We start from the raw sequence: 23,332 nt of genomic DNA, 5'->3' as shown, positions 1-23,332 counted from the left end.
GCATAATTGGACATGTATTGAATAGTGCTGTTCGCTTCACCTGTGCGCTGTACCATTACGTTTGTTGCCTCGATGGAAAAATATTTCCAGCTTTTGTTGGGTCAAGATTTTCTTCGTTCCTCAACGGGATTTAGATAGAAATCTTAGTATTGTCGTTTGGTTTAGGCGTAAACGCCTCCAAATCCCCTGTACAATGCTGGCGACGCACGGACAAAAAATTTCCGGTAATGTTTTGGGCGTATGCCCTATGTAGAAATAAAGTATTTGACGAAGCGAATGTTTTTGTATCGCTTAAATAGTAAAATATATGCTCAATGACATTGGGTCTTGGCGTATCGATCAGACTGGAATTATTACCGTAATTTTTTTTCTTATGAAGTAAATGTTAGTATACAGACTTTTCCGCCATGTTTATGAATGTGTATATATATATACATGGTACAGATCTATCAACAAATTTCTCATTTAAATATATATCTTATAAATAAGACCGATTGCGAATAAAATAGGTGGACGGTTTCTTTTGCCATTTGATCGTCTAAACAAGTATTTCCGTGGTTAGGACTGGATGTTTACGCACCTTTCACAGCAGCGTGTAATATAATGCCAATTTCCTAAAGCCATTAGTAAATTAGAGGTGCTACAAAGTTATGTGGAAATTTTGCTGGTAGCTAAAACAAGCAGCAACATACTTTGTTTGTATTACGTTATGTAGGATTTACTTGGCGCCTGTAAAACGCGACGATTTGGAAAACAAGTTGATTCATAAAAACAATCGCTGGTAACATCGCCTGTACATATTTGCCCGCGTATTATATAACAATTAGTTATTCTTTGGCGCGCGCGAGGTGCTTGTAACGGCGAGAAAGTGTGTATCTTGCTCCCGAGTCATTGTTTGTCTCCACAAGATAAGATATCTACAATTTATTTGCCTGTCTGAAGTCGGTTCAATCATAGAAGTAGGTCGGCGGCTTTTGAAACCGCGCACTAACTGTGCGGTTCATGAACAACCCTCAGCATGTACTGCGATGACGTAATAAATTACAAGGGGTTTGCAGGGGAGTTAGAAGGGTGTTAGAGTGGACGTGGCCATGTGGAATGTTACCATAACAACGCAACGAGGGGGGATTCGTGGGAAGGAAGGGTGCAGGTCATCTTGTTGTTTGCTTTGCGACGCAAGTTGACACTGGTTGCTAATTATTTTCATGCCTGCGCACCCTGGAGCAGAATTCCAGTGTATTGTGACAAACGTACACTTGACAGTAAGCTGATGGCGGAAGCTCAGGTTTAGCAATTTGTCATGTTTTTTTTTTTGACCCGCAAACTGCGCTTTGTTTCGACCTATCAGTTCTAAACAGCGCTTATACGTTGTCAGCAACCCGTTTCTATAACAGCACGATACCCTGTCTTGACTTTACTTTGGGCGAGCACGACAGTATATGCGTTTAGAAAATGATTTTAACTTTGAAGACTCAAAATTTATTTCATGATTATCAATAACTTTTATCAATAAAATAGGAAAAGCAAACTACTTTTCGCAGAAAACTTTGTTCGTCACTAATTTCGTATAAGGCTACTATGGTTGTGAAACCACCTTTTGTGTTGTAGGTTTGGATGGTAAATACTTTAACGATCGTGTCACATCGGACGTGGCACCTGGCGCAAAATAAACGCTTACGTCAAGCAAGTGTCACCAACTGCAATTCGTCGACCGCGTCTTTATTTCGGTCTCAAAGCTCGTGAGAAACTGACTCGCGTCTCCAGCTTCAGCGAGAGGAAGCAATCAGAAATCATATTGTTTGAAATCAGCATCAGCCGGGTCCCGGTCGATCCGCTCGGCCACGCACTGGGTCGAGGCATTCAACTATAAACGATCTCGTCTTCGCGCCGCCCGCGCAAGAAGAAAGGATCCCGAATCAGTCGTTCGGAGACACCAGTTGAATCGGAAGCAACTTACTCTTTCTCTCGCGTTCAAACGTTCGCGATTTTACAATAAGATCCAAAAAGAACAGTTCTTGTCAGTGAGTTTATTTACGTTTGAGGGAATATACGTGGAGGAAGACGGAAGATCTCTTTAATTCCTGTTGGTCTTGATTTGGGCAACAAGATGTCGACTACTACCATGCTACTTTTCTTCGTGTACTTTTTAACGACCTTCACAACTTCTGAAGGATATTTTGGGTGAGTTTTTGTCATTTTGAAATATTATTTAAATCTGGCGAAACTTTTTCATTTGAAATAAGCGATAAAAAAGAAATTATGTGTAGGCTTATGACGTTATTTTGTTTGATTTGGAAGATATTTAAACCTATCGACACGTGCTGTTTTTAATGAATGTACTATTTGTGTGCACAAACTTTATCTGATAAAACGACAAATAACACACGAAAAGGTTTTGGTTGTTTTGATAAACCTAGGACGGACGATTTCAATTGTCGTAAATACGTGAAGCAATAAATTTAAATTGTTCCCCAAAAGCACGTGAATATTCGGTGTCACAGCACTTCGATAAAAAACGCAAATGGGATGCGATTATTTGGCGAACCAGAGCGTAAAATAAGAGGCAGAGATGGCGGATGCTGAGTTGGATCGATTCTCTGCATCGCTAACCACGCAAGCGCCAACCCAGTGGGGTCAATTTTTGCCAAACACACCCGACAACCACATAACATGTTCCACTGACGCATGTACCCAGTGCCCAGCAAACCTTAACGCATATTTGCGGTGGTCCAGGAATAAGAGTTCACTTGCTGAAGTGCGCACCCGCTTTATGGACGGGTATTGTGTAAATTCGTGCCGTTGCAAGTCACTGTTTTGGGTGACAGTCGGTTGCCTATTTGTTGTCGGTCTTTGGCTCACAAACACGAGGATATACAGTGGCCGTCTCGCCAGCGCCTTTGTGAAGGTTGGTGTTGGCCGCAGCACTAGCAATTACTACGCATGCATGGCCACTGACAGCCCACGTAACCGCCCGCAATTGTGCACTTTTTATTAGGAGTCCGTCCTAATCAGAAAGGTCTGCCTGCGGTGTGGCTCGTATAGAGGCGGCCTTTTACCAGTGGAGACGGTACTCAATGCTCGCAGAATCGAGTTACTGCTTGGGCATAAACATGCGCCTCCATTATGGGCATGTTATGGCATCCACACCGCTCAATAGCAGTGAGGGGAAAATACGCAATCCTCTGGTCAACTTTTCCACGAGCTTTGGAGTTTCGCCACTAGTCCTCGTAGAATCACGTCTCGTTGGGGCAGTCGCAGCACGGTTTAAGCCTTTGTTAATCGCCTGTTTACAGTGTTGACAAGTTGTCTTACAATCGTTACATCTTGCCGTGCGCGATCGAATTTGTGAATGGAACAGGGGCAAAACTTTCCGCCTTTTGTTTAAGTGCATCACTTTTGTCTGTCTCCTTATCTCATCAACTTATTTCGCCTGACAAACTGTTGGCTGTGTTTTTGTCAACTTTGTTTCACCACACGGCTATAACTATGGGATGTACCCAACGGCTGCGTCGACCGTGCTACAGCAGCTTATAAGCTCATCTTGTTTTTACGAATAAAGGATGCGTTTAATTCGGTCAAAATAAGGTTTTCAATGTGAGGGTCCACTAATCATTGTGTTGAACGCACATAAAAAATTATTTCTTTACCATTGATGTTGAACATTTCATTGATGCTCGAAGTGCAATATGTTCCACTATAATGACTTGAGAGTTTGTGAGGTTATTGAACAACAAATTGTCCATTATAATGACGTTTTACTTATTTTGGCACCAGCTTCTGCACTTACAACACAAAAATGTGCTCTCTACTATTTTAAACTTTGTCCGGTCGAACTGTGAAAACCCTGGTAGCACGTCACGGCGTGAACAACCCTAGACGACAAAACAGAACAATCAGCAATATCTTTATTTGGAGCGCCCGGTGCATCTGAACAATCAACGGAGTGGCAAAAATACGCGAAATTACGATGGAAAGTATGAATACCCTCTGTTTGCACAGGTTGTAATCGCGCTGTTCAACATCCCCTTGAGTGTCTAGTTGCGTCGATGCGACGCCCCCCAGTATATCGGTCACTTTTGCTGGGTTTTCTTTCCCTTTGCCAGTCATGTTAAGATGAATTCGAGCACTTCTGTACGGAAATAGTAGCGAGGCGTTTTGATATAGATAAAATATTTTCAAGAGGTGTCGGTGGATGTTCTTTTGTCCCGCAGCCGAAAGAGAAATGCTTGTTACGGTTATTTGTATTTTTTTCTGATGTCTGGGTATCTCACCAAAGGCTACGATTCTGCAAACATTGTAACTAAAAAAAGATTGATAATAAATCTCGCACCGTATCAGTTAAATAATTTAATTGTAATTCCAAACAGATTTCTTAACGTTGATTCGAAACCGGAAGTCGAAGGTTTATTGATTTAAAAGCAAAAAAAATCACTTTTATTCTTCAAAAATATAAATAAAACAAAGGCCGTATTTTCTGAAGTAATTTAACGCAAACGAAGCACAGCAAGGAAGTCAGTATCTTTTTGGTTTCGAATCCCCACAAATATATTTTCCTGTTATTTGGGGTTCCCACGGCAGTTTGATTCCCGAAAAATTTGAGATAGATTGTAGCTCTGTGAGGAGGGGGTGGGTTTAGGGGGGAAGGGGGTGACGGACGCACTTGACAATTCAGCCACTTGAAAACACGCAAATCCGCAAATCCACCTTTGAGCGTGAGAAGAGAACGAGGAGTTCCGAAGGAGATTTGTGACCCTACAAACTAATGAATAGAACCACTGTTAGGGAAGTCCTGCTACAGGATATGAATCGATCTATTGTGCAACTGTTTGGAGTTTTAGCGATCCCGGTAAATGATTTCCTCCTGCAGGAATTTGTCATCCTTAAGTGATTTCCGAAATCTGATTATGAAGTTACTTATTTGCACAGAACAACTTGAATCGAGAACACAGAAACATTAAAAAATTGGCAATAACAAGCAGAGGGGTTTGTCATAATATGACTTAACGCTCACATACCCTAACAAAAGTTGTTGAATGACAATCGAAATGTCGAAAAAACAGGGGTTTTCTATTGCCAAAAGATCCTTTCTTATATATTATGACTCAACTCCGCTCATTAATTTTTCCGTGAGGATTTCTTGTGAGAACTATTCGCCCACGCTAAGTATAAAAAATCCATCAGTGATCCATATGAAGATTTTGACGCAAACGGCAAGCCAGCCGTCGAGACATCACAAACTTGGTCTATTCTGAGCCCACTTACCTCTTTCACAGCCTTACATGGACTTTTACCAGCCCACGGAAAACCTGTGGCTTTCCATTTGAATGCACATACAGTCGCTTGAAAAGGTCCAACGATTAAACAAAGGATAAAAGAAAAACCAAAGGCCATCGGTAGTGGTGTTTTGGGGCTGTTATCAGTTTCCACCAAACAGAGACAATTTGCGGCGGCCGGGGCGCCCCAAAATCGTCGTGGATGCCAGAAACAGTCCCCACTAAGTTATGTGGCGTATTGCATTTGTGGCGGTAGCTGTGTTTACGGTCGAGCCGAGCCATTAGCTTGCGGACGACTCGGGCCAAGTCAAGGGGCTTTGCTGGGAGCCATTACCTGGGCACTGCGTACAAACCCAAATCCTTTCTATTATTCGTCCCGTCGCGAATTCCATTCGTGTGACGCGAGTTTGGATTTATCAAGTCTTAGGGCGCACTGGATGATGATGGGACGTTGTAATAACGTCAGCTGTCACTATCGCCTTGTCAAGATTTTTGCGATTTTATTAAGGAAAATTTAATCACATTAAACGAGCACGCCTCCGTTTACTGTAAAATGCAAACGAAAACTAATTGATAAATCCATCTGTTAAAAGAAATAATATTTTTTTCTACAAAGAAATGATATATTTTTCCTCAGACGTGCCTTGGTATATATTTGATTTAAACCGGCTACACAACAGTATTTTAGCCCCAACACGTTAAATAAAGCTCTTAAATAGTTCACTGAGAAATTTGATATAGTCTTCCTTGCTCAAACCATTACCTTGTGTCGGCCACTTTCTCTCGTTTCTGCCGATATTAATTACGCGCAGTCGCTCTGTCGCAATACTTGCCGCTCTACCGGTTCGGAAAATCGTGCGCAGTGAAACAAGGTCGAAGAGGTAGAAATATTTCACTTTGGCGATAAACGGCAGAAGATTTGTGTGTGGGTTTTTAACGGTCGGAATTCTCCATTGTGGATCTTTGGTTTAATGAGTAACACAACAACTGATTCATATGTGGAGAAAATAAACATGGCTGGAAGTCATGATCAAACTTCGGATTCATCATTGATGTTTTGGATACAAGTTAATCATCAGTAACTCAACATGCCACAAACATATCTATTTTTAGAGCCTGTAAGTCAGGGTTTGCTTCTTGACTGTTTTCGAGCTGTTGTAAAATAAGGGCCAAGATTTTCCGTTTCCCATAAAATGTAGTGAAACAACTATGTGCGCTCAAAGTGACTCAATGTTGCACGTACAAACATTGTAGAACCGAGGCTGGCAACACGATCAAAGTAACACTTGCAAGCGAAAGCAATCAAACCCATACCAGCAGCCTTTGAAGGCAATCCAAAAATCCTGATTTGCGGTTATCTCTGCAAGAAAGTGTTTTTCGCCACTGTTACCCGCCCTCCTTGCCGGGCGCCTAATTCCCATTGCACTCGATGCAATGCGAGTCGTTGTTGTTTGCCCTACAACAGCTACTGTCGTGGGAACAGGTACGGGGCCTCGCCATTTTGTTGCTGTCGTATCAGTGACAATTCTTCCACCGACGTCGACCGTCTGATAAGCGCCTGGAATGACGACTTGCTGCGGAAACACCGACACGTAGCGATTTTTCCTTGTTAGTGTTGCAAATATAACTGTCTCCAGCCAATACCCTTGAAAGGCATAGTTGAGTTTTGTGCAAAGTTTCGATCTAATTGCGATGATATTGGGTTGACATCCTTAATTATTTCATCCAAATTCTCTTGGAGCTGTTTACATTGGCGTCAATGTTATGTTAGTATTATTGCAAAATATGAAAAACACAGGCAAAAGATTGTCATGTGTGAGTATCGCGTATCAGATGGACGAAATTCCACATTTCAAAACTATTTTCCAGTAAATATCTTCAAGCTCATAAAATGCCCAATGACTTTCAATAGTTTAATCTTTTATAATCTCTCTTTTACAGTCTCACTGGGAAGAGTCAACTTAGTGAATTATGGGATATTCAAACCTCTTCATTAGCTGCCTCAGTTAATTTGGACACAACAGACGAAGAAATGCCAGAGCCATCACGTGACTACAAGCCCGTTGACCTACGTCCGTTGCCGAATGACCACAGCGAAAATACAAAGGGTAATTATCAATGTAATTTTAAAACAAATGCCCACAATTTTCGAAAGTCCGTGTTTATTATTTAGTTTTAAAAAATAAATTTAATCATGTTAACTTTTTAGGTTCATCTTCAACAAATTCTGAAATAGACGGTCCCGATTATTCTTCCCATCAATCCAAGGTAAATCCTGCAGTATATTTAGAAGTAAAATATGTTGTTAACTTCTAAATTTAAAATAATTTTAAATATAACTTCACAGTTTGTGCGTTCTAATTTTCACCATTGCGTTAAGTTTGTCTGTTTAATTTCTTGTCGTCAAGCCCTGATACAGCAACATATAAAAACGTGTGCAGGTTTCACCAGGCAATAGGAGACGACCCTACAACCTCGATCGCACTTCGGAAAATTCAAATACGGGTCCCCCGCACATACGTATTCCTCCCAGCTCTTGGTCACAAACCTCAAAACATTCTTCCTCCCCTGACCCATCACGTACTCACGAACCACGTGACACATATGCGGCCATTGGCAGGAGGCCAAGGACCCCACAGGCCCCCCAGACGCTCGGGAACACCACGATGTTAAGGCGTATCCAGAAACTAATGAGAGACATCAACCAGGAGGAAGATAGCGGGAATCAGGAGTTAGTGAGGAGCGAACGGGAGAGTGGGAAGAAGAGGGATGTGAATAAGCTCCATCTCAGCATCGTATCTTCATCCTTTGCTCATTCTCAGATCCCCTCACGCATTTCGCATTACAACGAAGAAGAAAATATACACTCTTTGAATTTAGGCAATTTAACCGCCGGCAACGCGACGGATGCAATCATCCAATATGCCGAACCTTTCCTCGGCCTCGGAGAAGAGGATTTCTCCTCATACAAGAGGTTCATCCAAGCCAGAGTTGGGAATATGACTCCGTTGGTGGAGCCTGATGACATAGATCGGCGTGCGGCTCGAAAAATGTGCAACAACTTCAGGTTAACTGCGAGTCAGTTAAAGAAGTGCCGAAGGGACCCCGGTATGCCCCAAGTCCTCAGCGAGGCCACCCACATTGCGGCGGCCGAGTGCCAATACCAGTTCCGTTATGAGAGGTGGAATTGCTCCCTCGGGACATCTAGGATTAAAATGCTTGAAAGGGGTAAGTTTCTGAGTATCAACTGAAAAAAATCAATCTGGCAAACAGCTCTTTAGATGTTTAAAATCAAAAAAATATATTTCACCCTGTAAAGGGCATCATCAGTTTCTGCGGAATGCATAATTTAGTAAAGTTTAAACTACTCATTTTTCATCTGAAAGGGGTAAGAGTTGTAAACGTGTAAACAATTGTGTCTTGTCAGTCCTGCTTAGCTATGTACAACACAATACGAACTACAAGTTCAGAACCAACATTGTTTTGAGCGCTCTCGCCCCTTTCAATTGCCACAGAGCAGCTGTCCGCCCTGGACTAATCTATTTCAAGGACCTTGATTGATATTTAAACCTTCCTTCCGATTACCGACAATTTAAACGTACTAATAGCCCGCAAAGCGGAATATGTTGGCTGGAGGAGTTTGTCGCTTCCCAACGGCAAAGACCAATTGTTGGAACATCAGACCAACATTTGCGCAATTCGGCGGCAACTTGATTAAAAGAGAAACACTTGCAGTTTGTATTGCTTATGTCAAATGCCAAAGACAGGCGCCGAGTGTGTGATAAAGGTGAAAGAGAATGGCATCTTGCTCGCCATGTCATTAGCACGTATTTGGCTTTAAACCAAAATCCGGTAATTATATGTTTGTTCATCTCGCCTTTTAACCATTTTCTGACATAAGGTAAAATTATTTTTACTGTTTCACTGAACAGAAATCTGCTTTAAAACAGCATCATAGCAATCGTATGCACAAAATACGTTAGAAAACCCTTGGGTCCAACATTTCACACATAACAAATGCGTGTGGTCTGCGAGATGCTTCAAGACCCCCCACTCCAACCCGCAACACAAGTATTTACAAATAAACAGCAGCGCAGCAAAACTGCTTGTCAGCTTACACATAAAATGCTTCTACTGTGGTTTCTTCCAACAAAAGGTGTAGTTGTTGTTTCTTGCAAGGAGAGACTTGCAACGCCTCTTTTGTTCACTCTTTTTTTTTAAAACATTCGTGGAAGGTAAAACCCTGAGACCAAAATCTATTTCAGTGTTTTTTTGAATTTTAAAATACAAGCTTATGCCCATACCGGGAAATAATGGTATCATAATATCCAGGCACAGAACATCAAACGTTATTTGTTATATCGAAAGCACTCGTTCGAACTCGGCCGAATTAGGTCTTAGTTGACGAGTTCCATGTGATGTCCGGCTCAATAGGAAGGATTTAAGTTGTCAAACAAGGCCGCATTGAAAAGTTGTAAGGGCAAAGGAAAGACTGTCGCCGGACAATTAAGGACCGGGCGACTATGAACAATAGACTTTATCCAATTTGTCCTCACTGTAATTTACCGGCAAAGCTATAATACGCGGCCTAGTTGGGTTTGTTTTTAACTGCTTTGAATGTTTTTCCTCATGAGCTGGAAATTTTGTGACTTTAGCAATAATTTAATAGAAATAAATAAATAAACATGGGTATTTTCTTTTTTACGCAGGCACCAAGGAAACCGCATTTCTATATTCCATATCGTCGGCCGGTCTCGCACACGCTGTTGCAAGAGCTTGTGCTAGTGGTTACCTTACCAGGTGTTCATGCGAAGAACATTATCCCGGACATTCGAAGGGTCATGCGTGGATGTGGGGCGGGTAAGAACTACATGGATGTATTGATATCATCGCAAAATATAGCAAATCATTTAAACGCGTTTGTGGGCCAGCAAAATGCAATTTGAACAAAATTTTGAGTTATTTTTGCAGACAAGATAATATTTATGAAATTTCATTAAACACTAAAAATAGTTTTAGTTTTCAGTTGACTGGTAAAACTTCACGAAGAATAATAAGTCATAGCCCAGAAATGTGGATCTCTTCACACGATATATTTATAGTTGCTCTGTCATTTAGCAATGTCAACAACACAGGATAAATCGTTTAAAATGTAAATATGAATGTTGTGCTCGCATTTAGGTGTGGCGATAACGTGCGATACGCTGCGAGATTCGTCCGAAAATTTCTTCGCTCACGAAACCAACACAAAGATATTCGTGCCAGAGTCGATCAACACAACAGTGACGTAGGAATAAGGGTAAGTTACATTATCGTAGTTATTACACCAATATTATTCACACTTAAACATACAGTGCTCGGCATACAGTCCCTATGGGGCGTTTATAACCTCTCAAACCCCGTCCTTGAGAAACTGGGCGGTAAGATAACTTCCAAGGGATCGACTGGTACAAGTGGACAGACGCCTAATCCATACTTACAGTGGACAGGCCTCCATAAAACCAGAAAAAAGCGATTTGTTTATTCAGAGTCGAGAGATCCGTGACACGCGACCGATAGACGGAGTAAATAAGCATTAAATCATTTTCACACGGAGTCAAACAGAGTTTTTAGTTTGAGTGAAAATGTTTCGAGTCCCATAAAGTTTTGTGTTACAGTCACATTACAAAAAGCCAAGCTTAATTTTTGTCGATATATTTTACCTCTGGTTTTAACACCAGCATTTCGTCATTCTGCAAACGTCTGTAACAAATGGCGGAAACAGACAGGCAAAATTACGACAAGCTTTTGTCTGACTCAAACACATTCTTAACTGGTGTCGATCCTGACACATGGATGCACCTTTTAACCAACCATGCGTTTCTTCCACTGGGTCTCACGAATTTGACCTTGAAACAACAGAGGTCCTTGTCTGACACGCGAAAGGTTAAAAGTTCGATCCTGACCAGTGACTATGTTTAAATCCTTGTTAGTACAATACCACGAGGCCCCGTAAAACAACGTTGCTCGCTTTTTGGTAATATTTATTGGTGTATGGTTACTAGGTCCGCAACCTTTATTGGTAGCCTATATATTGTGTTTGACTCAAACTAAGAAACAAAAAAAAAAGAATTATCGGAGGCTCAGTTTTAGAGACTAAATACAGTTGACGACTTTTGGTCACAAAACGGTCAATATTTGGCCAACTTGTTTAATTCGAATCGAGTTTACAGTTTACACGACTTCATAGCATTTAACAGTAAAATGTTTTTTTCAGATTGTCAAATCCAACGTTGGGCAGTCTTGCAAATGTCATGGCGTTTCCGGATCTTGCCAAACTAAAACTTGCTGGAGAAAAATGGTTCCGTTTGAAGTCGTTGGCAAGAAAGTCAAAAGAGCTTACGACAAAGCAGTGAAGGTAAAAAAATCGCAACTACTAAATCGTAAAAAAAATTATTTTGCAAACATTAAAAATAGAGATTTAAGAAAAACGTTTACGTTCAGCTCTTTTAAGTGGCTTTTATTATGGGCCATAACTTCCTTCTTCAAATACAGAAGTTCCAAGTAAGAGGGTAAATATCAATATACAGACACAGCTGGTGGAGCTCGGTGGAAAAAATGACGTAGTTAGGTTAGGGTCCCAGACGATGACGCCATCACGTAAAAGCTTAAAAGTGTAACATTTGAGCAAGCAAATCGAGCGATGATTCACATAATCGATTACTCTTTACTCTTCTACCGATTCCACATGCGTGAACACGATGACATTTAACCTCTAGATGTTTCACACGCCCGGTTTATTTCGGCGTGTTTTATCATATGAGAAGTCTCAGTTGGCTTCTTATTAAAATTTGTAATTTCCTGCTGTGAAACGTCATATGCCATGTTCATTACCCAAATATGTGGAAAGTGTTTTGCTTTGTTTCGAACTGAATATGGAATAGTTTTGCCAACAACTGTACCAACTAAACCTCTCATGTTAAAAGCATTAATTTGTAAACAAGCATCTTCTTTAAAATATTTTCCATCGATTTTTATGAAACAAACTGTTAAAAAAATGCTATCAGTAATTACTTAAATTGCTACGTTTTTTAAATCTACAACTTACATTAAGGTGGAAAACGTTTTTATTGTGTGCTATTTTTAGCCTTTGTATACAATGCAATCAAACACTTAAGTGCTCTCAGTTACCAACTCATTTTTCTTCTGCAGGTCGGAGGAGTAAACAACGCAAACGGAATCTCGAATCTGATACGCAGAGGAAGAACCCAAAGCAAAAGACTCGCTTTTTCCACAAAGCTTAAGCGCGAACAGGTGCGCCGCAACCAGAGACCCAACAACAGACCCAACCACGTCCCCGAAAAACACGAAGACTCACCTAACCGACGGAAAGGTCCTTTGGGCGGCCCCAAGCATAAAGAGATGGTTTATGTCGCTAACTCACCCGAATACTGCTCCAAGACGAAGCATTCGCCAGGAACGAAGGGGCGAATTTGCTTCAAACGTAAAAACTGCGATCGTCTATGTTGCGGGCGCGGTTACACCACACATGTGCGAATCATACGACGCTCGTGTAACTGTGAGGTTCAGTGGTGCTGCTTTGTACAATGCAAAGTTTGCACAGAACGAAAGGAAATCCACACATGCAAGTGATTCCGCAAAGCTTCACATCGCCAGTGTTATGCGAATGCCGCAGGGCCTTGGGCTGCGCACTTAAGAGAACTAAGATGTTTGCAACAAGCGGTTATTTAGCTCGGAGTTGCGACATCTACGTTACACACAGTCACGCTAGCTACATACACCCTCACTTTTCCACTGCGTTTGGCAAAATGTAACGTAATAATTTGCACTACTGTGAAATCTGTCCACTTACTTCAAATCTCACAATCCGTTTTCAGAGCTGCCTCTTATAAACGTTTTTTTTCACATTAGTTTAATATCTTATAATTTACCCTCAAATGGTGCAAATTCTTACACAAAACGATAATTTTTCTATAAATCAACAAGAATAATGGTGGTTAGTGTTAAAATTAACATACGTAGTGGTTTTCCGGCTGTTTTACCATGTCTTGTAGTCGCTAAGCCCAATTTGTTCATGAATTTTGTCAAAACTTGCACAAATTCCCAGCATGCTGCTTCCTACAAAACATTGAAATTGTTCCATGTTCTTTAAAGTTTTGTGACCAAACGGTTTTTTCTCGTTTCCTCGTTTGCAAATACGTAGTGAGATTTAAAACGAATTTTCCGAACGATAAAACTTTTCCAAGCGTCCATTATCCTGTGGACATTTTTTAGTTTGTGTGCATTTGCCAATTAACCACAAATTTGTCTTTTTTTATTTATTACTTTCTTGACTAATCAGCTGTTGCTTCTAGCGCTTTTACGATTTTCTTCAGCGTTTTTTATGTGACAGTTTCGCAATCGTGTTTTGTAAATAAATTTTATTGAAAACAATTGATTCTAACTGTTCTTTTCCAACCTAAAACTAGTATAGTGCTCTATTGCTGCCAGGCAATTTTAGGAGGAAAGTTCTTCCCAAACTAAAAACTGGTAGGCTATATATTTAAAAGACGAGTCACATGGTATTTATAAGTAATAAATATGTCATTTAATTGTTTTTAAATAAATGAAGCAAAAAGCGTTTGGATGTAATGTTGACACTTGTGGACATGTTCCCTAAGCAATAGATCACATAGAACGAAAATTGATCATCCTTGACCGTATAGACTCTTTTTGTGCACAAATGCAATACTGACGTCACGGTAATATTATTGAAAAAACATATTTCGTTTTCTGATTCATGCGCTTGCTAGTTGTTAAGCGTAATCGGTATTACTCCACCAATTGTTTCAAATTAATTATGATCATAAATCCATGCAAAAAACACAAAGGTTAAAAGTATTGCATGTGGTTCGGTTGTCAATACCAACAAATTTTGTATTGTCAAAATCACATCCGCAAATGCTAACATCTGGCCGACCATGACAAATATCCTGTTCAGCTTCGAATCATTCGTTTCCAAACGGAAACTTGGTCATGAAATTGTTGTTTGTCAGTGGACAGCAATTTTTTTAACCGCAAAATTGTTAGTTTAAAGTGTTTACAATGATATTTACATGTCAAGTGGTCGGATTTCTCTTACTTACGGCAAGTTTCACATCTGCATACTACTATGGAAGGTAAATTTAAAGCAGAAAGTCCTTAGGCAGGAAAGTGTGAACATGTCGTATGTTTGTTGCGCTAAGAAATGTGATTGGTGCTGTAGTCTTTCTAACCTTTCATTTCCAGGCCCGTGAGGCGGCTGAGACTCAATGGAAAGGCAAAGAAGTTCGTTATAAATACCCACAATTCCTTTCGGAGAATAGTTGTCCCACAGGCAGCAAAAATGCAGTTCATGGAATGGGGTGATGACCTGGAGAAGACCGCACTCTGGAGGTCAGAGACTTGTCCACTATCCGAAGCCACTGGAAGAATGTTGGTAGGAATGAGTTTTGATAGATTAACTGGACAGACGAAGACAACTAGTTTTATATTCGCTAACAGACTGTAGAACCCAATTTGGTTCTTGCAAAATGTAGGCCTTCGGCGTTTAACCAGCTTACAATGTTTCCAAACAGAAAAGAACTGTTTAACACGTCCTTATTATCAGCCTCTACTGCAGAGGTGGTTGTACTTGTACCATTATGGGGTACGGGGTTAGTTTCCAATGGGTACGAAGTTGCGTTTTTCCTTTTTTGCAATAAACCGTGTCCTTCTCATTGTAGTATCGACTTTGACTTCATTTATTTGCTTCTATTACATCGATGGAGCCCATCCCCTGATACTTCTTTAACATAATTCTATCCGAGTAGAAATATTCACCTGGAGATTCAATATTTGCGGCAAGGAGTGATAGTTTATTTGTTTTCTAAATGAATCTGCGAAAATTTCGTAATTTGTTATACAAAAACTATCAAAGGGGTACGACAAACGTTACAACAAAATAATGTGGTATACAGACCGCTAAAATATAGTTTGGGAATCATTGCAACAATTGTTGTGAAAGTGGGGCAAAGTTTAAGACATATTTAACAAGTTTGTTAACCTGTCTGTTGTAATCACGGCACTTTATTTTAAATTTAAAAGGATTACTAAACACAACTGCAAGAGCCAGATATATTTAAAGAAACAAGTTGGGCCTGATCAGAAGAACTGATTGAAAACAACGGGCCCTCAGCATCTCAATCTCATCTCGAAACTAATAGCGAAATATTTTGTTTTTAGTTCGAAGATGATGTGGACAATGTGACAGAAAACATTGGTGAAAATTATTACGTAACATCCTCCCTCCTCACAAGGTCGTCAGTTATGTACAAAGCGATGTCTCATTGGTATGGAAAAGGAGCTTACTACGTTCACAAAAGAAATAAATGTCGCGGAAATCACTATTGCGACCCTTACACACAGGTGTGGCTGGTGTAGCTGGTGTGGCTGCATAAGGTTTACCACTATTTAGCAAAGATCAATCAATGTGATCATCATACGAAATCTCGAATATTAGGATTTTGTGGACCATATCCGTTTAAAAAAAGTCGCTTGGCTTTATAATATTATATTCCTTAGGCTCCAAAAAGAGTAAAGGACGATCAGCGCCAGTGTATTATCTTTATTTTTTGACATAAATATTAATCTCGCTTATTGGAACCCCCAGTTTGTCTTATTCAAAGTTTTATAAGTTGCATTTTTAGTTGCCTGAGAATTGAGGGTAAAATAAATTTATAATAGTGAAATTAAATATAATTTGTTGTTTGGAAGATCGTCCACGACAACACAACCAAAGTTGGCTGTGGGATCACGATATGTACAGACAATATATCACTTTATACTTCTGTTTTCTGCGATTACAGTCCGGGTTTGTATCCAGGTAAAGCCCATTGTGTTCAGTAATAAGACCTGTTTTTGCTCTGAAAACATATATCTTACTCTAAAAACGTTGCTCATTCGAAAATGTTCAATGTGGTTAATTTGCTTTATTTTGTTTGTTCGCAATGGCTTGTTTTCATGTTGTTTCCGCAAGCGGCAAACCCGTACACTAGAGGGCGGGCGTGTTCGGAGTGTGTCTTGGGAGTGAAGTGCAGAAGAAACTTATGCGGTGAAAGTAAGTTAAATTTCCATTTAATATGAAAAAAACGTGCATCCCTAAAACAAACTGACTTCAATGTTGAAATATTGGGATCTACCCAAACTGCTTATCCTTTAAACAAACTCATGAAATGCAATTACACAAAATAGTCGATGTTGATTGGAAGGTACTTTTACACCGATTCACAAATTTTTTTCTAAACTTGATTCACATATAAGCCTATGTAACATAGAAATCTGTGCGAATATTAACGCTACGATTTCGTGTAGTATTTCAACTCAATTTTATAAACAAAATAACAGGCGGTGGTCCTGTTCATGCCTAATCATTAAAATTCGCACAGATTTCTGTTTTACATGTACTTATATGTGCATCAAGGTTTGGAAAAACTTTGTGGCCCGGTGTAGTAGTATTTTCCATGTTGATTGTTACTTGTGTGCAACATCTAGTGGTCAAGTATTTGGACAAAATTATACCATATTTTTTTTTGCATTAAAACACAAATATATAAACTCTATTACAGGGGAAGAAGCATTTGGAAACACAACAGATTCTCAAGAAAGTATGAATACTTTATAGTAGCGGTTCCTTATTTTTAAAAAAGCAGCAACGATCTCACAGCCTCAACAAATTGTGACAAAAATTTATGTAATACTTGTGCACACTTTACCGAAAAATACACATCTGCATTGCAGCCTATATCACGTTACAGAGGTAATCTAACTTTTTCTACAAAATTAAGATCTCCCTTAAAAAGCTGTATCTAATGGATATTTAGATACAAACTAAATACCGTTAATACATACCGAACATGAAAAATACAAAACCAGTAGCGGTTTGGGGCTGTGCTGTTTGTATCTACTGTGTTTGATTTAATTTCTTCAAATTACAGCATACAGTCAGCCACAGATGGCGCTGTAAAAAAATTTTTTGTGCTTCCTTTACTTAACCCTATAATACACTACTGTACAAAAGTATTCAGTATTTCTTGCATGTTTAAATTTCACCAATCTCTACGTTAATTTTCAGATTCCACATACACCGAAACTACAGGTTAGTTTGAAAGTATAAGAGCCTATAGCGTATACAAATATATTCGAATTACCAATTTGTTTCATGTGAGTTATATTATTTATCTTTATAATTCGTTTCAGCTGCATCTCTTGTAACAACGGGTGAAGGTAATTTAAGTGCACGTTTGTCCCCCAAAATCGATTGGTACCACCTTGGTTTATGTTTTTAGTTCAATCATCTGCAACCAACCTACGAGTGAACGTTTTTACGCTGATTTCTCTGCAAGTTGGACTTGTGTTTGTACAGTGGCTCGTTGCTGAAGAACTAACATGCTCCGAAAATCACCCATAGAGGTTCTTTTCGTTTTTCAAAGACAACGCTACAAAAACATTTGCTGAGAAATCAAATCTGCCAGCGCGTAATAAAATTTCAATTAAATAAATTAATAGCGTGATCGTGACCAAAATGGGTTTTTTTTTTCTGCGGGAGCCGGGTGCATTGGCTTTTCGTTTGTTTAAACTTACATCACGTATTGTCTCTGTCACGTAGTAGAGTGAACGCATCTATATGGCCATATGTCCGACGCCTAAATTTAAAAAAGCGCGTTGAGCGTCGGCAGCCAAGTCCACAATTGTACATATAGCTGAGCAGTGGGTTAACTGGAATTGCTGGACCCAAGCTTAGTTCCCATCATATTCTTTGGCAGGGAAAACCTCCCTGTTTTGAGACTGACAAATACTGGCTTTGTAAGAATAAAAGCTCTTTTGCTGGAAAGAATAAAGTTTGTCTCTTTAAAGTGAGTTATTTTTGCAATAAATATGTACGGCAATGATAGTTTCAGCATTATACAATTTATCAAAAAAAGCCAAAAAAAATTACAATGATTTATGGAAAAACATAATAAAAAGTATGGCAAAGTGTATTAAATGCAAATATATAGATACAAAACAACATTTATGATACACTACTTCACCCAAGGACCCCAAAATCCACCATGCAAACTTGGGTCAGCCTTCAAATCATTTGGTGGATATCGTACAGGAACGGCAGTTTTGTTATACTGCGCAAGTCTAAGTAAAAGATGGTCCACTATGTTTGGGTAAACATCAACAAGGTTAATGCGCTCATAGGGATCCAATGCTATGTTAAAGAGATGTAACTGTGGTTGATCCTTTTTAAAAGGCAAGTCAGTTGTTTGCGTAGAAGTTCCATTGTTGTTCCATTCTGGAGGTTTATACCATCCAGCAAATTGTGTTTCACTTGTTATAAGTTTCCAGTCACCATATCTTATACCACTATGTGAAGAAATGTCAAAGCCCATGCGATAGGTACCATTGTGCTTTTTGGAAGAAAAATCATCAATGTTAATCAAAAACTCAGATCTTGCTGATTTGGTATTGGCACTGATTGTTTCAAATTGATTTACACCATCCAGTGGCTGTGTGCCATTAATCAGGGAACAACTGCTTGCCGCCAAAATAGTAGGATACCAGTCAGAAACATGTATAAGTTGATGGTTGACATGTTGGTTATAACCATTCGGTAAATGTACAAAGCCACATCCTTTAATTCCTCCTTCCCATAATGTTCCTTTATTGCCCCTCAGCGGCCAATTGTTGCCCCCTTCTAATTTCTGCCCACCATTGTCAGTTGAAAATATAAAAATAGTGTTTTCCCATTTTCCAGCAAGCTTTAAATGTTCTGTAATATTCCTTATGGCTTCATCCATTGCAAGTACCATTCCTAAATAGAGTCTTCGTTCGCGATCCTTTACATAGCTGAAGGGTTTAACATACATTTCTGGAACCTCCAGCGGTGCATGTACTGATTGTAAAGCCAAGTATAAGAACATTGGTTTTAAAGGGTCTGTATTGTAAATAATATCAATAGCCTTTTTTGTAAAAATGTTAGTTGAATAGTGTCCATAGCTGCTGTTTGTGGGGCCTTTGTCACTGCGTATATCATATCCACAGTAAGTTTGATTTACATTAACCTTTGCACATGATTGGTGTGTAAAGTAATCTTCAGCACCAGTTAAATACCCAAAATACGAGTTGAATCCACGATTCCATGGCAGGAATTCCTGTTTGTAAAATCCAAGATGCCATTTTCCAATCATATGAGTGTCATAACCACATTGGCGAAGCTGCTCCGGCAAAAGGATATTATCTGTTGGCACTGCATTTGGCTGCATGTGAGTTATTATACCATGCTGTAGACCAGTATGAATTTGATATCTCCCAGTCAATAGCTGACTTCTGGATGGAGTGCAAATGGGTTGAACATAATAATTTTCAAGACGGACCGAAGATTTAGCAAGGGAGTCCAAGAATGGAGTTGCCATTGCAGACTTCTGTTGAGCTGCATGATAGCCAATGTCATTGTACCCAAAGTCATCAGCTAAAACAAATACTATGTTCGGCTTTTCATTTTTTAAAGCTCGTACATTAAGGGAAAACAATGATACAAAAAGCAAAAATAGCATTGTAAATTTGTGTTCTGCAGCTTCTTTGCAACACTCGAGACCCAGGCCAAGGATATATCTGCAGTCAAACCTTGTTTAGTTCTTGTTGTTTACAAGTACAATCCGGTCACACTTTGTTTGGCGCGCCGCCAGACCAGTCACGCGGTCACGCTTCGTTTATTTCAATTGGTTCGTTTACTGTTTCTATAGCTTTAAGAACAAATAAAGTCTATGAAAGCGATGAAAGCATAGTATGCTATTAAGGGGGGTTCATTTTAGGTTGGGCTTTTGATTATGAAATGTTACGCGTTAGTTGATTTCCTCTAAATTAATCTGAAGAAACGTACTTTGTTCTTTATACTGTCCGTATTGCATTTGAAACTCAACAGTAGGTACGAGTTGCACCACGAAGAATTGCGAAATACGCAACCAGAGGTTTCGCCTTGCATTGAATTGTCGGTAGTGGCGTAATGTCTGCCAAATATAGACAAGGGACAAAGAATCGTCGCCTATTGGCGTTGGAGAAACTTGTTTCACTGTGGGGTGATTCCCCTAACTTACGGGTTCGGTTGACTCTATTGCCACACCTCATCGCCAGTGTTTTCCTTTTTACTCTTTTGCAGAAAATCTTTTGTTTTACTGTTGTAGCAACATACACATTTCGAAGTCAGTATTATTGGCGACTTTCGCGGCGCGTAGGCATTGCTGACAAGGGTTTAACACGCAAGCACTAGTATTATGGATCAAAACGTCGAATCGTTTGTATTTGTTTACTTTGATTTTGAAGACAACAAACTTATCAAAGTTGAACTGGCTGCAGTCCACAAGAATGAGTTGACTTCTACAGGTGGAATACGGGTTGTGGATCACCTAAAATTGTGCTTTAAATCGAGATATTTTGATGACAACGCAACCGAGCAGATATTTCGGTTCCTTAAGTTGCAAACACAGCCAGTGTGTTTCGTGTGCTACACAAATGAAAGTGTAAAAGGCTTGGCATACTTGAAGGACAAACTCATAGCCATTGGTCACCCCATTCCAGATGACTTTTGGTTCATGACGTTGGACCAGGAGTCACTGTTGGATCAATGGCAAATAAGCGAAGAGCGTTTTTATCACTCACATAAAAGCGCGTCCTCATCTCTGTATTTTGCAAAAGATCATCTTGATGCCTTTCTAACTCTGGTGAAACCCCAACCACTAACAAATATTACTTCGGAAAGTGCTGACCCTGAACATGCTGCGATTTCTTTCGATACACTGGATCCAACTAAAGAAATGCTGATATTTCTCGACCTTGAGGCAACAGGTTTGGACACTCAGGTCATAACTGAGATTTGCTTAATCGCTGTTGCCAAGCGACACCTACTCACTGCAAGCACCAATTCTATACTGGACGACTGCGACACAATTAATTTGGTTTTGGATCCTTTAATACAAATTAACGCTCACGCTAGCAATATAACCAAGCTCACTCGCTCACTGATTGACAGAAGTGGTAAAAACCCATTCAACGAGGATGTGGCATCTGCAGTTAACCAATTTATATTTCGATATCCGGGTCCTTTGAGCATTGTGTCGCACGGTGGTCAAGTTTTCGATTTTCCTGTTTTAAAAACTCACTTGGGAAGGTATCCGTCACAAAGAATTCTCATCCACAAGTTGAGAATGTTCGACACCATGACTGGATTTAAGCGAGCTCGAGTCCGTGGCCGCCTTGGTCTGGAAGCAATTTATTCCCGATGTTTTCAGGGAAAATCTCAACCCGATTCCCACACAGCTCAATCCGACGCGATAGCCTTAATGCAAATTCTCAATCTCTATCCAAACATAATACACATGGTGGATACTGCAAAGTTGTGAAAAGGGCTGATGGTCACAAGAATGTAGATTTAAAAAAACAAACTAATAAAGCCTTGTTCACACAGTTGGTTTATTCGCCTAATACTATACTCATGAATTTAAATGGGATTAACCGTATTTGTTACATCTTTGCCAAGAAAGCTCTTTATCTTGGACATATACCACTTATAGCTCTTCCCACGTATATTGTATATTAACGCTTACAGCGGTGATTATCTATTTTTCTGTAGTTTTTTAAACAACATTGTATATTATTTGATGTGTTTTAAAATGCTTTTTAGACTGTATAAATTTTGAAAAATTTGCCAGTGTTTGAAATTTGAATGAATAGAATTTAATTTTGTATTCAGTTCATATGAATTTCAAGAAAAAATGTTTCGAGTGACCTTTTTTGCGGCCTAATTAGCAACCCTTCAATATGGTGAACATTGCTTGGCATTGTGAAACTGCAACACCCCTACTCCCACTTGATACTGACGATAATATACATAAAAATCAATGTTTTGTTTTTTAATTCTTTTCATTTATAGTATACTTGAAATCCTTAAAACCCTTTTTATTTTAGTAATCATTTCCCGACTATATATAGTTTTTACTGTAGTAAAAAAACACGAACATCTGTGCGTGATGGTTGGTTATTGTGCGCATGTGGGCAAGGTAAGGTTTAAGGCCGTGTGGAAGAGGAAAGGTGCCGACTGACGACGCTAACGTTTCGGTATTAAGGTTTATTTTTTACAGTTATTCCACGTGTGTTCTGGTTTAAATTCATTATCATATTCCTGAATGTGATTAGAAAAGTGTAAAGTGAGATTATTATTCAAATGCGATTTGAAAATAATTTCGCTGGCCTTTTCAGCGAACTTGTAGTCTTATTTTACCACAGGGTCGTACCACAGAAAATCATCAAATTTATGTTGCAATGTTTGTCGTTCAATCATACTATAAGTGCTCAATACTAATTGGATTACGTGCAAACCTTATGAGAATCAATTGGTAATTTCACGGAATGCAATTAAATATGAATAAACACCCTGTTAGCAAATACGTTTACGCCACTTAGGTATAATTCTAGCACAGGCAATATTATGTTTCAAAATGAAGGCTAATGATTTGTAAAGCAGCAAAAAAAATCTTTTTTTAGCTACGGAGCAGTCACTTTTAATGCAAATAGTAACACTTTTGTGTTGAAAAGGTTTAAAAACACTTACTAAGATTTTTTGTTGACAATTCATTCAGATATTGCGCACACGCATTGAATAAAAACAAATCATTTGTAGAACTTGACTTATACTGTTGTGTTTCTTTGTATTTGGTCGTATAGTTGCAAATCATAGAATGGAAAGCAAGGCAAGCACACACGCATTTATAGGGAAGTCAATTGCATTTAAATTAACACGCACGCAAATAATAATCACGCGGAAGGGACTGCGGCACATTCCACGAATCACGCGGCTGTGGCATGCAAGCCATGCATTGTTGCCGCCGTATGTAATGAGCTCAACATATACTGTCCCAAATTGCCTGTTTTTTTATCTGTTCATTGTTTATCACACCACAAACAATAGAACAAGCAACAATTTCTGGATGACAACACAACAATCCAGTCTAGATTTTAAG

The 23,332-nt window shown here is 39.4% G+C and overlaps 4 protein-coding genes across 4 annotated transcripts; 3 read left to right on the top strand and 1 right to left on the bottom strand.

Moving 5' to 3' along the window:
• The first annotated feature begins 1,931 nt into the window (after window positions 1–1,931).
• On the top strand, window positions 1,932–13,667 carry LOC145913216 (uncharacterized). The gene is made up of 8 exons (XM_083000794.1): window positions 1,932–2,181; window positions 7,215–7,381; window positions 7,483–7,541; window positions 7,715–8,501; window positions 9,983–10,133; window positions 10,455–10,572; window positions 11,530–11,670; window positions 12,465–13,667. Exons 1-8 carry the CDS (start codon window positions 2,108–2,110, stop codon window positions 12,903–12,905), a joined length of 1,938 nt encoding a protein of 645 aa, XP_082856920.1. The 5' UTR covers window positions 1,932–2,107; the 3' UTR covers window positions 12,906–13,667.
• Window positions 13,668–14,357: 690 nt separating this feature from the next.
• LOC145913927 (C-type lectin domain family 18 member B-like) lies at window positions 14,358–16,953 on the top strand. The gene is made up of 5 exons (XM_083001697.1): window positions 14,358–14,431; window positions 14,541–14,730; window positions 15,516–15,698; window positions 16,047–16,155; window positions 16,898–16,953. The coding sequence occupies exons 1-5, from the start codon at window positions 14,358–14,360 to the stop codon at window positions 16,951–16,953; spliced, it is 612 nt and encodes a 203-aa protein (XP_082857823.1).
• A 1,231-nt stretch (window positions 16,954–18,184) lies between these two features.
• On the bottom strand, window positions 18,185–20,076 carry LOC145913405 (arylsulfatase B-like). The gene has a single exon (XM_083001054.1). The coding sequence runs from the start codon at window positions 19,871–19,873 to the stop codon at window positions 18,353–18,355; it is 1,521 nt and encodes a 506-aa protein (XP_082857180.1). The 5' UTR covers window positions 19,874–20,076; the 3' UTR covers window positions 18,185–18,352.
• A 469-nt stretch (window positions 20,077–20,545) lies between these two features.
• LOC145914015 (uncharacterized) lies at window positions 20,546–22,199 on the top strand. The gene has a single exon (XM_083001790.1). It carries the CDS (start codon window positions 20,591–20,593, stop codon window positions 21,713–21,715), a length of 1,125 nt encoding a protein of 374 aa, XP_082857916.1. The 5' UTR covers window positions 20,546–20,590; the 3' UTR covers window positions 21,716–22,199.
• The last annotated feature ends 1,133 nt before the right edge of the window (window positions 22,200–23,332 follow it).

This window comes from Ascidia mentula, chromosome 9, assembly GCF_947561715.1.
Source record: "Ascidia mentula chromosome 9, kaAscMent1.1, whole genome shotgun sequence".
Lineage (NCBI taxonomy): Eukaryota > Metazoa > Chordata > Ascidiacea > Phlebobranchia > Ascidiidae > Ascidia > Ascidia mentula.
This window is presented reverse-complemented; position numbering and strand designations above follow the sequence as displayed.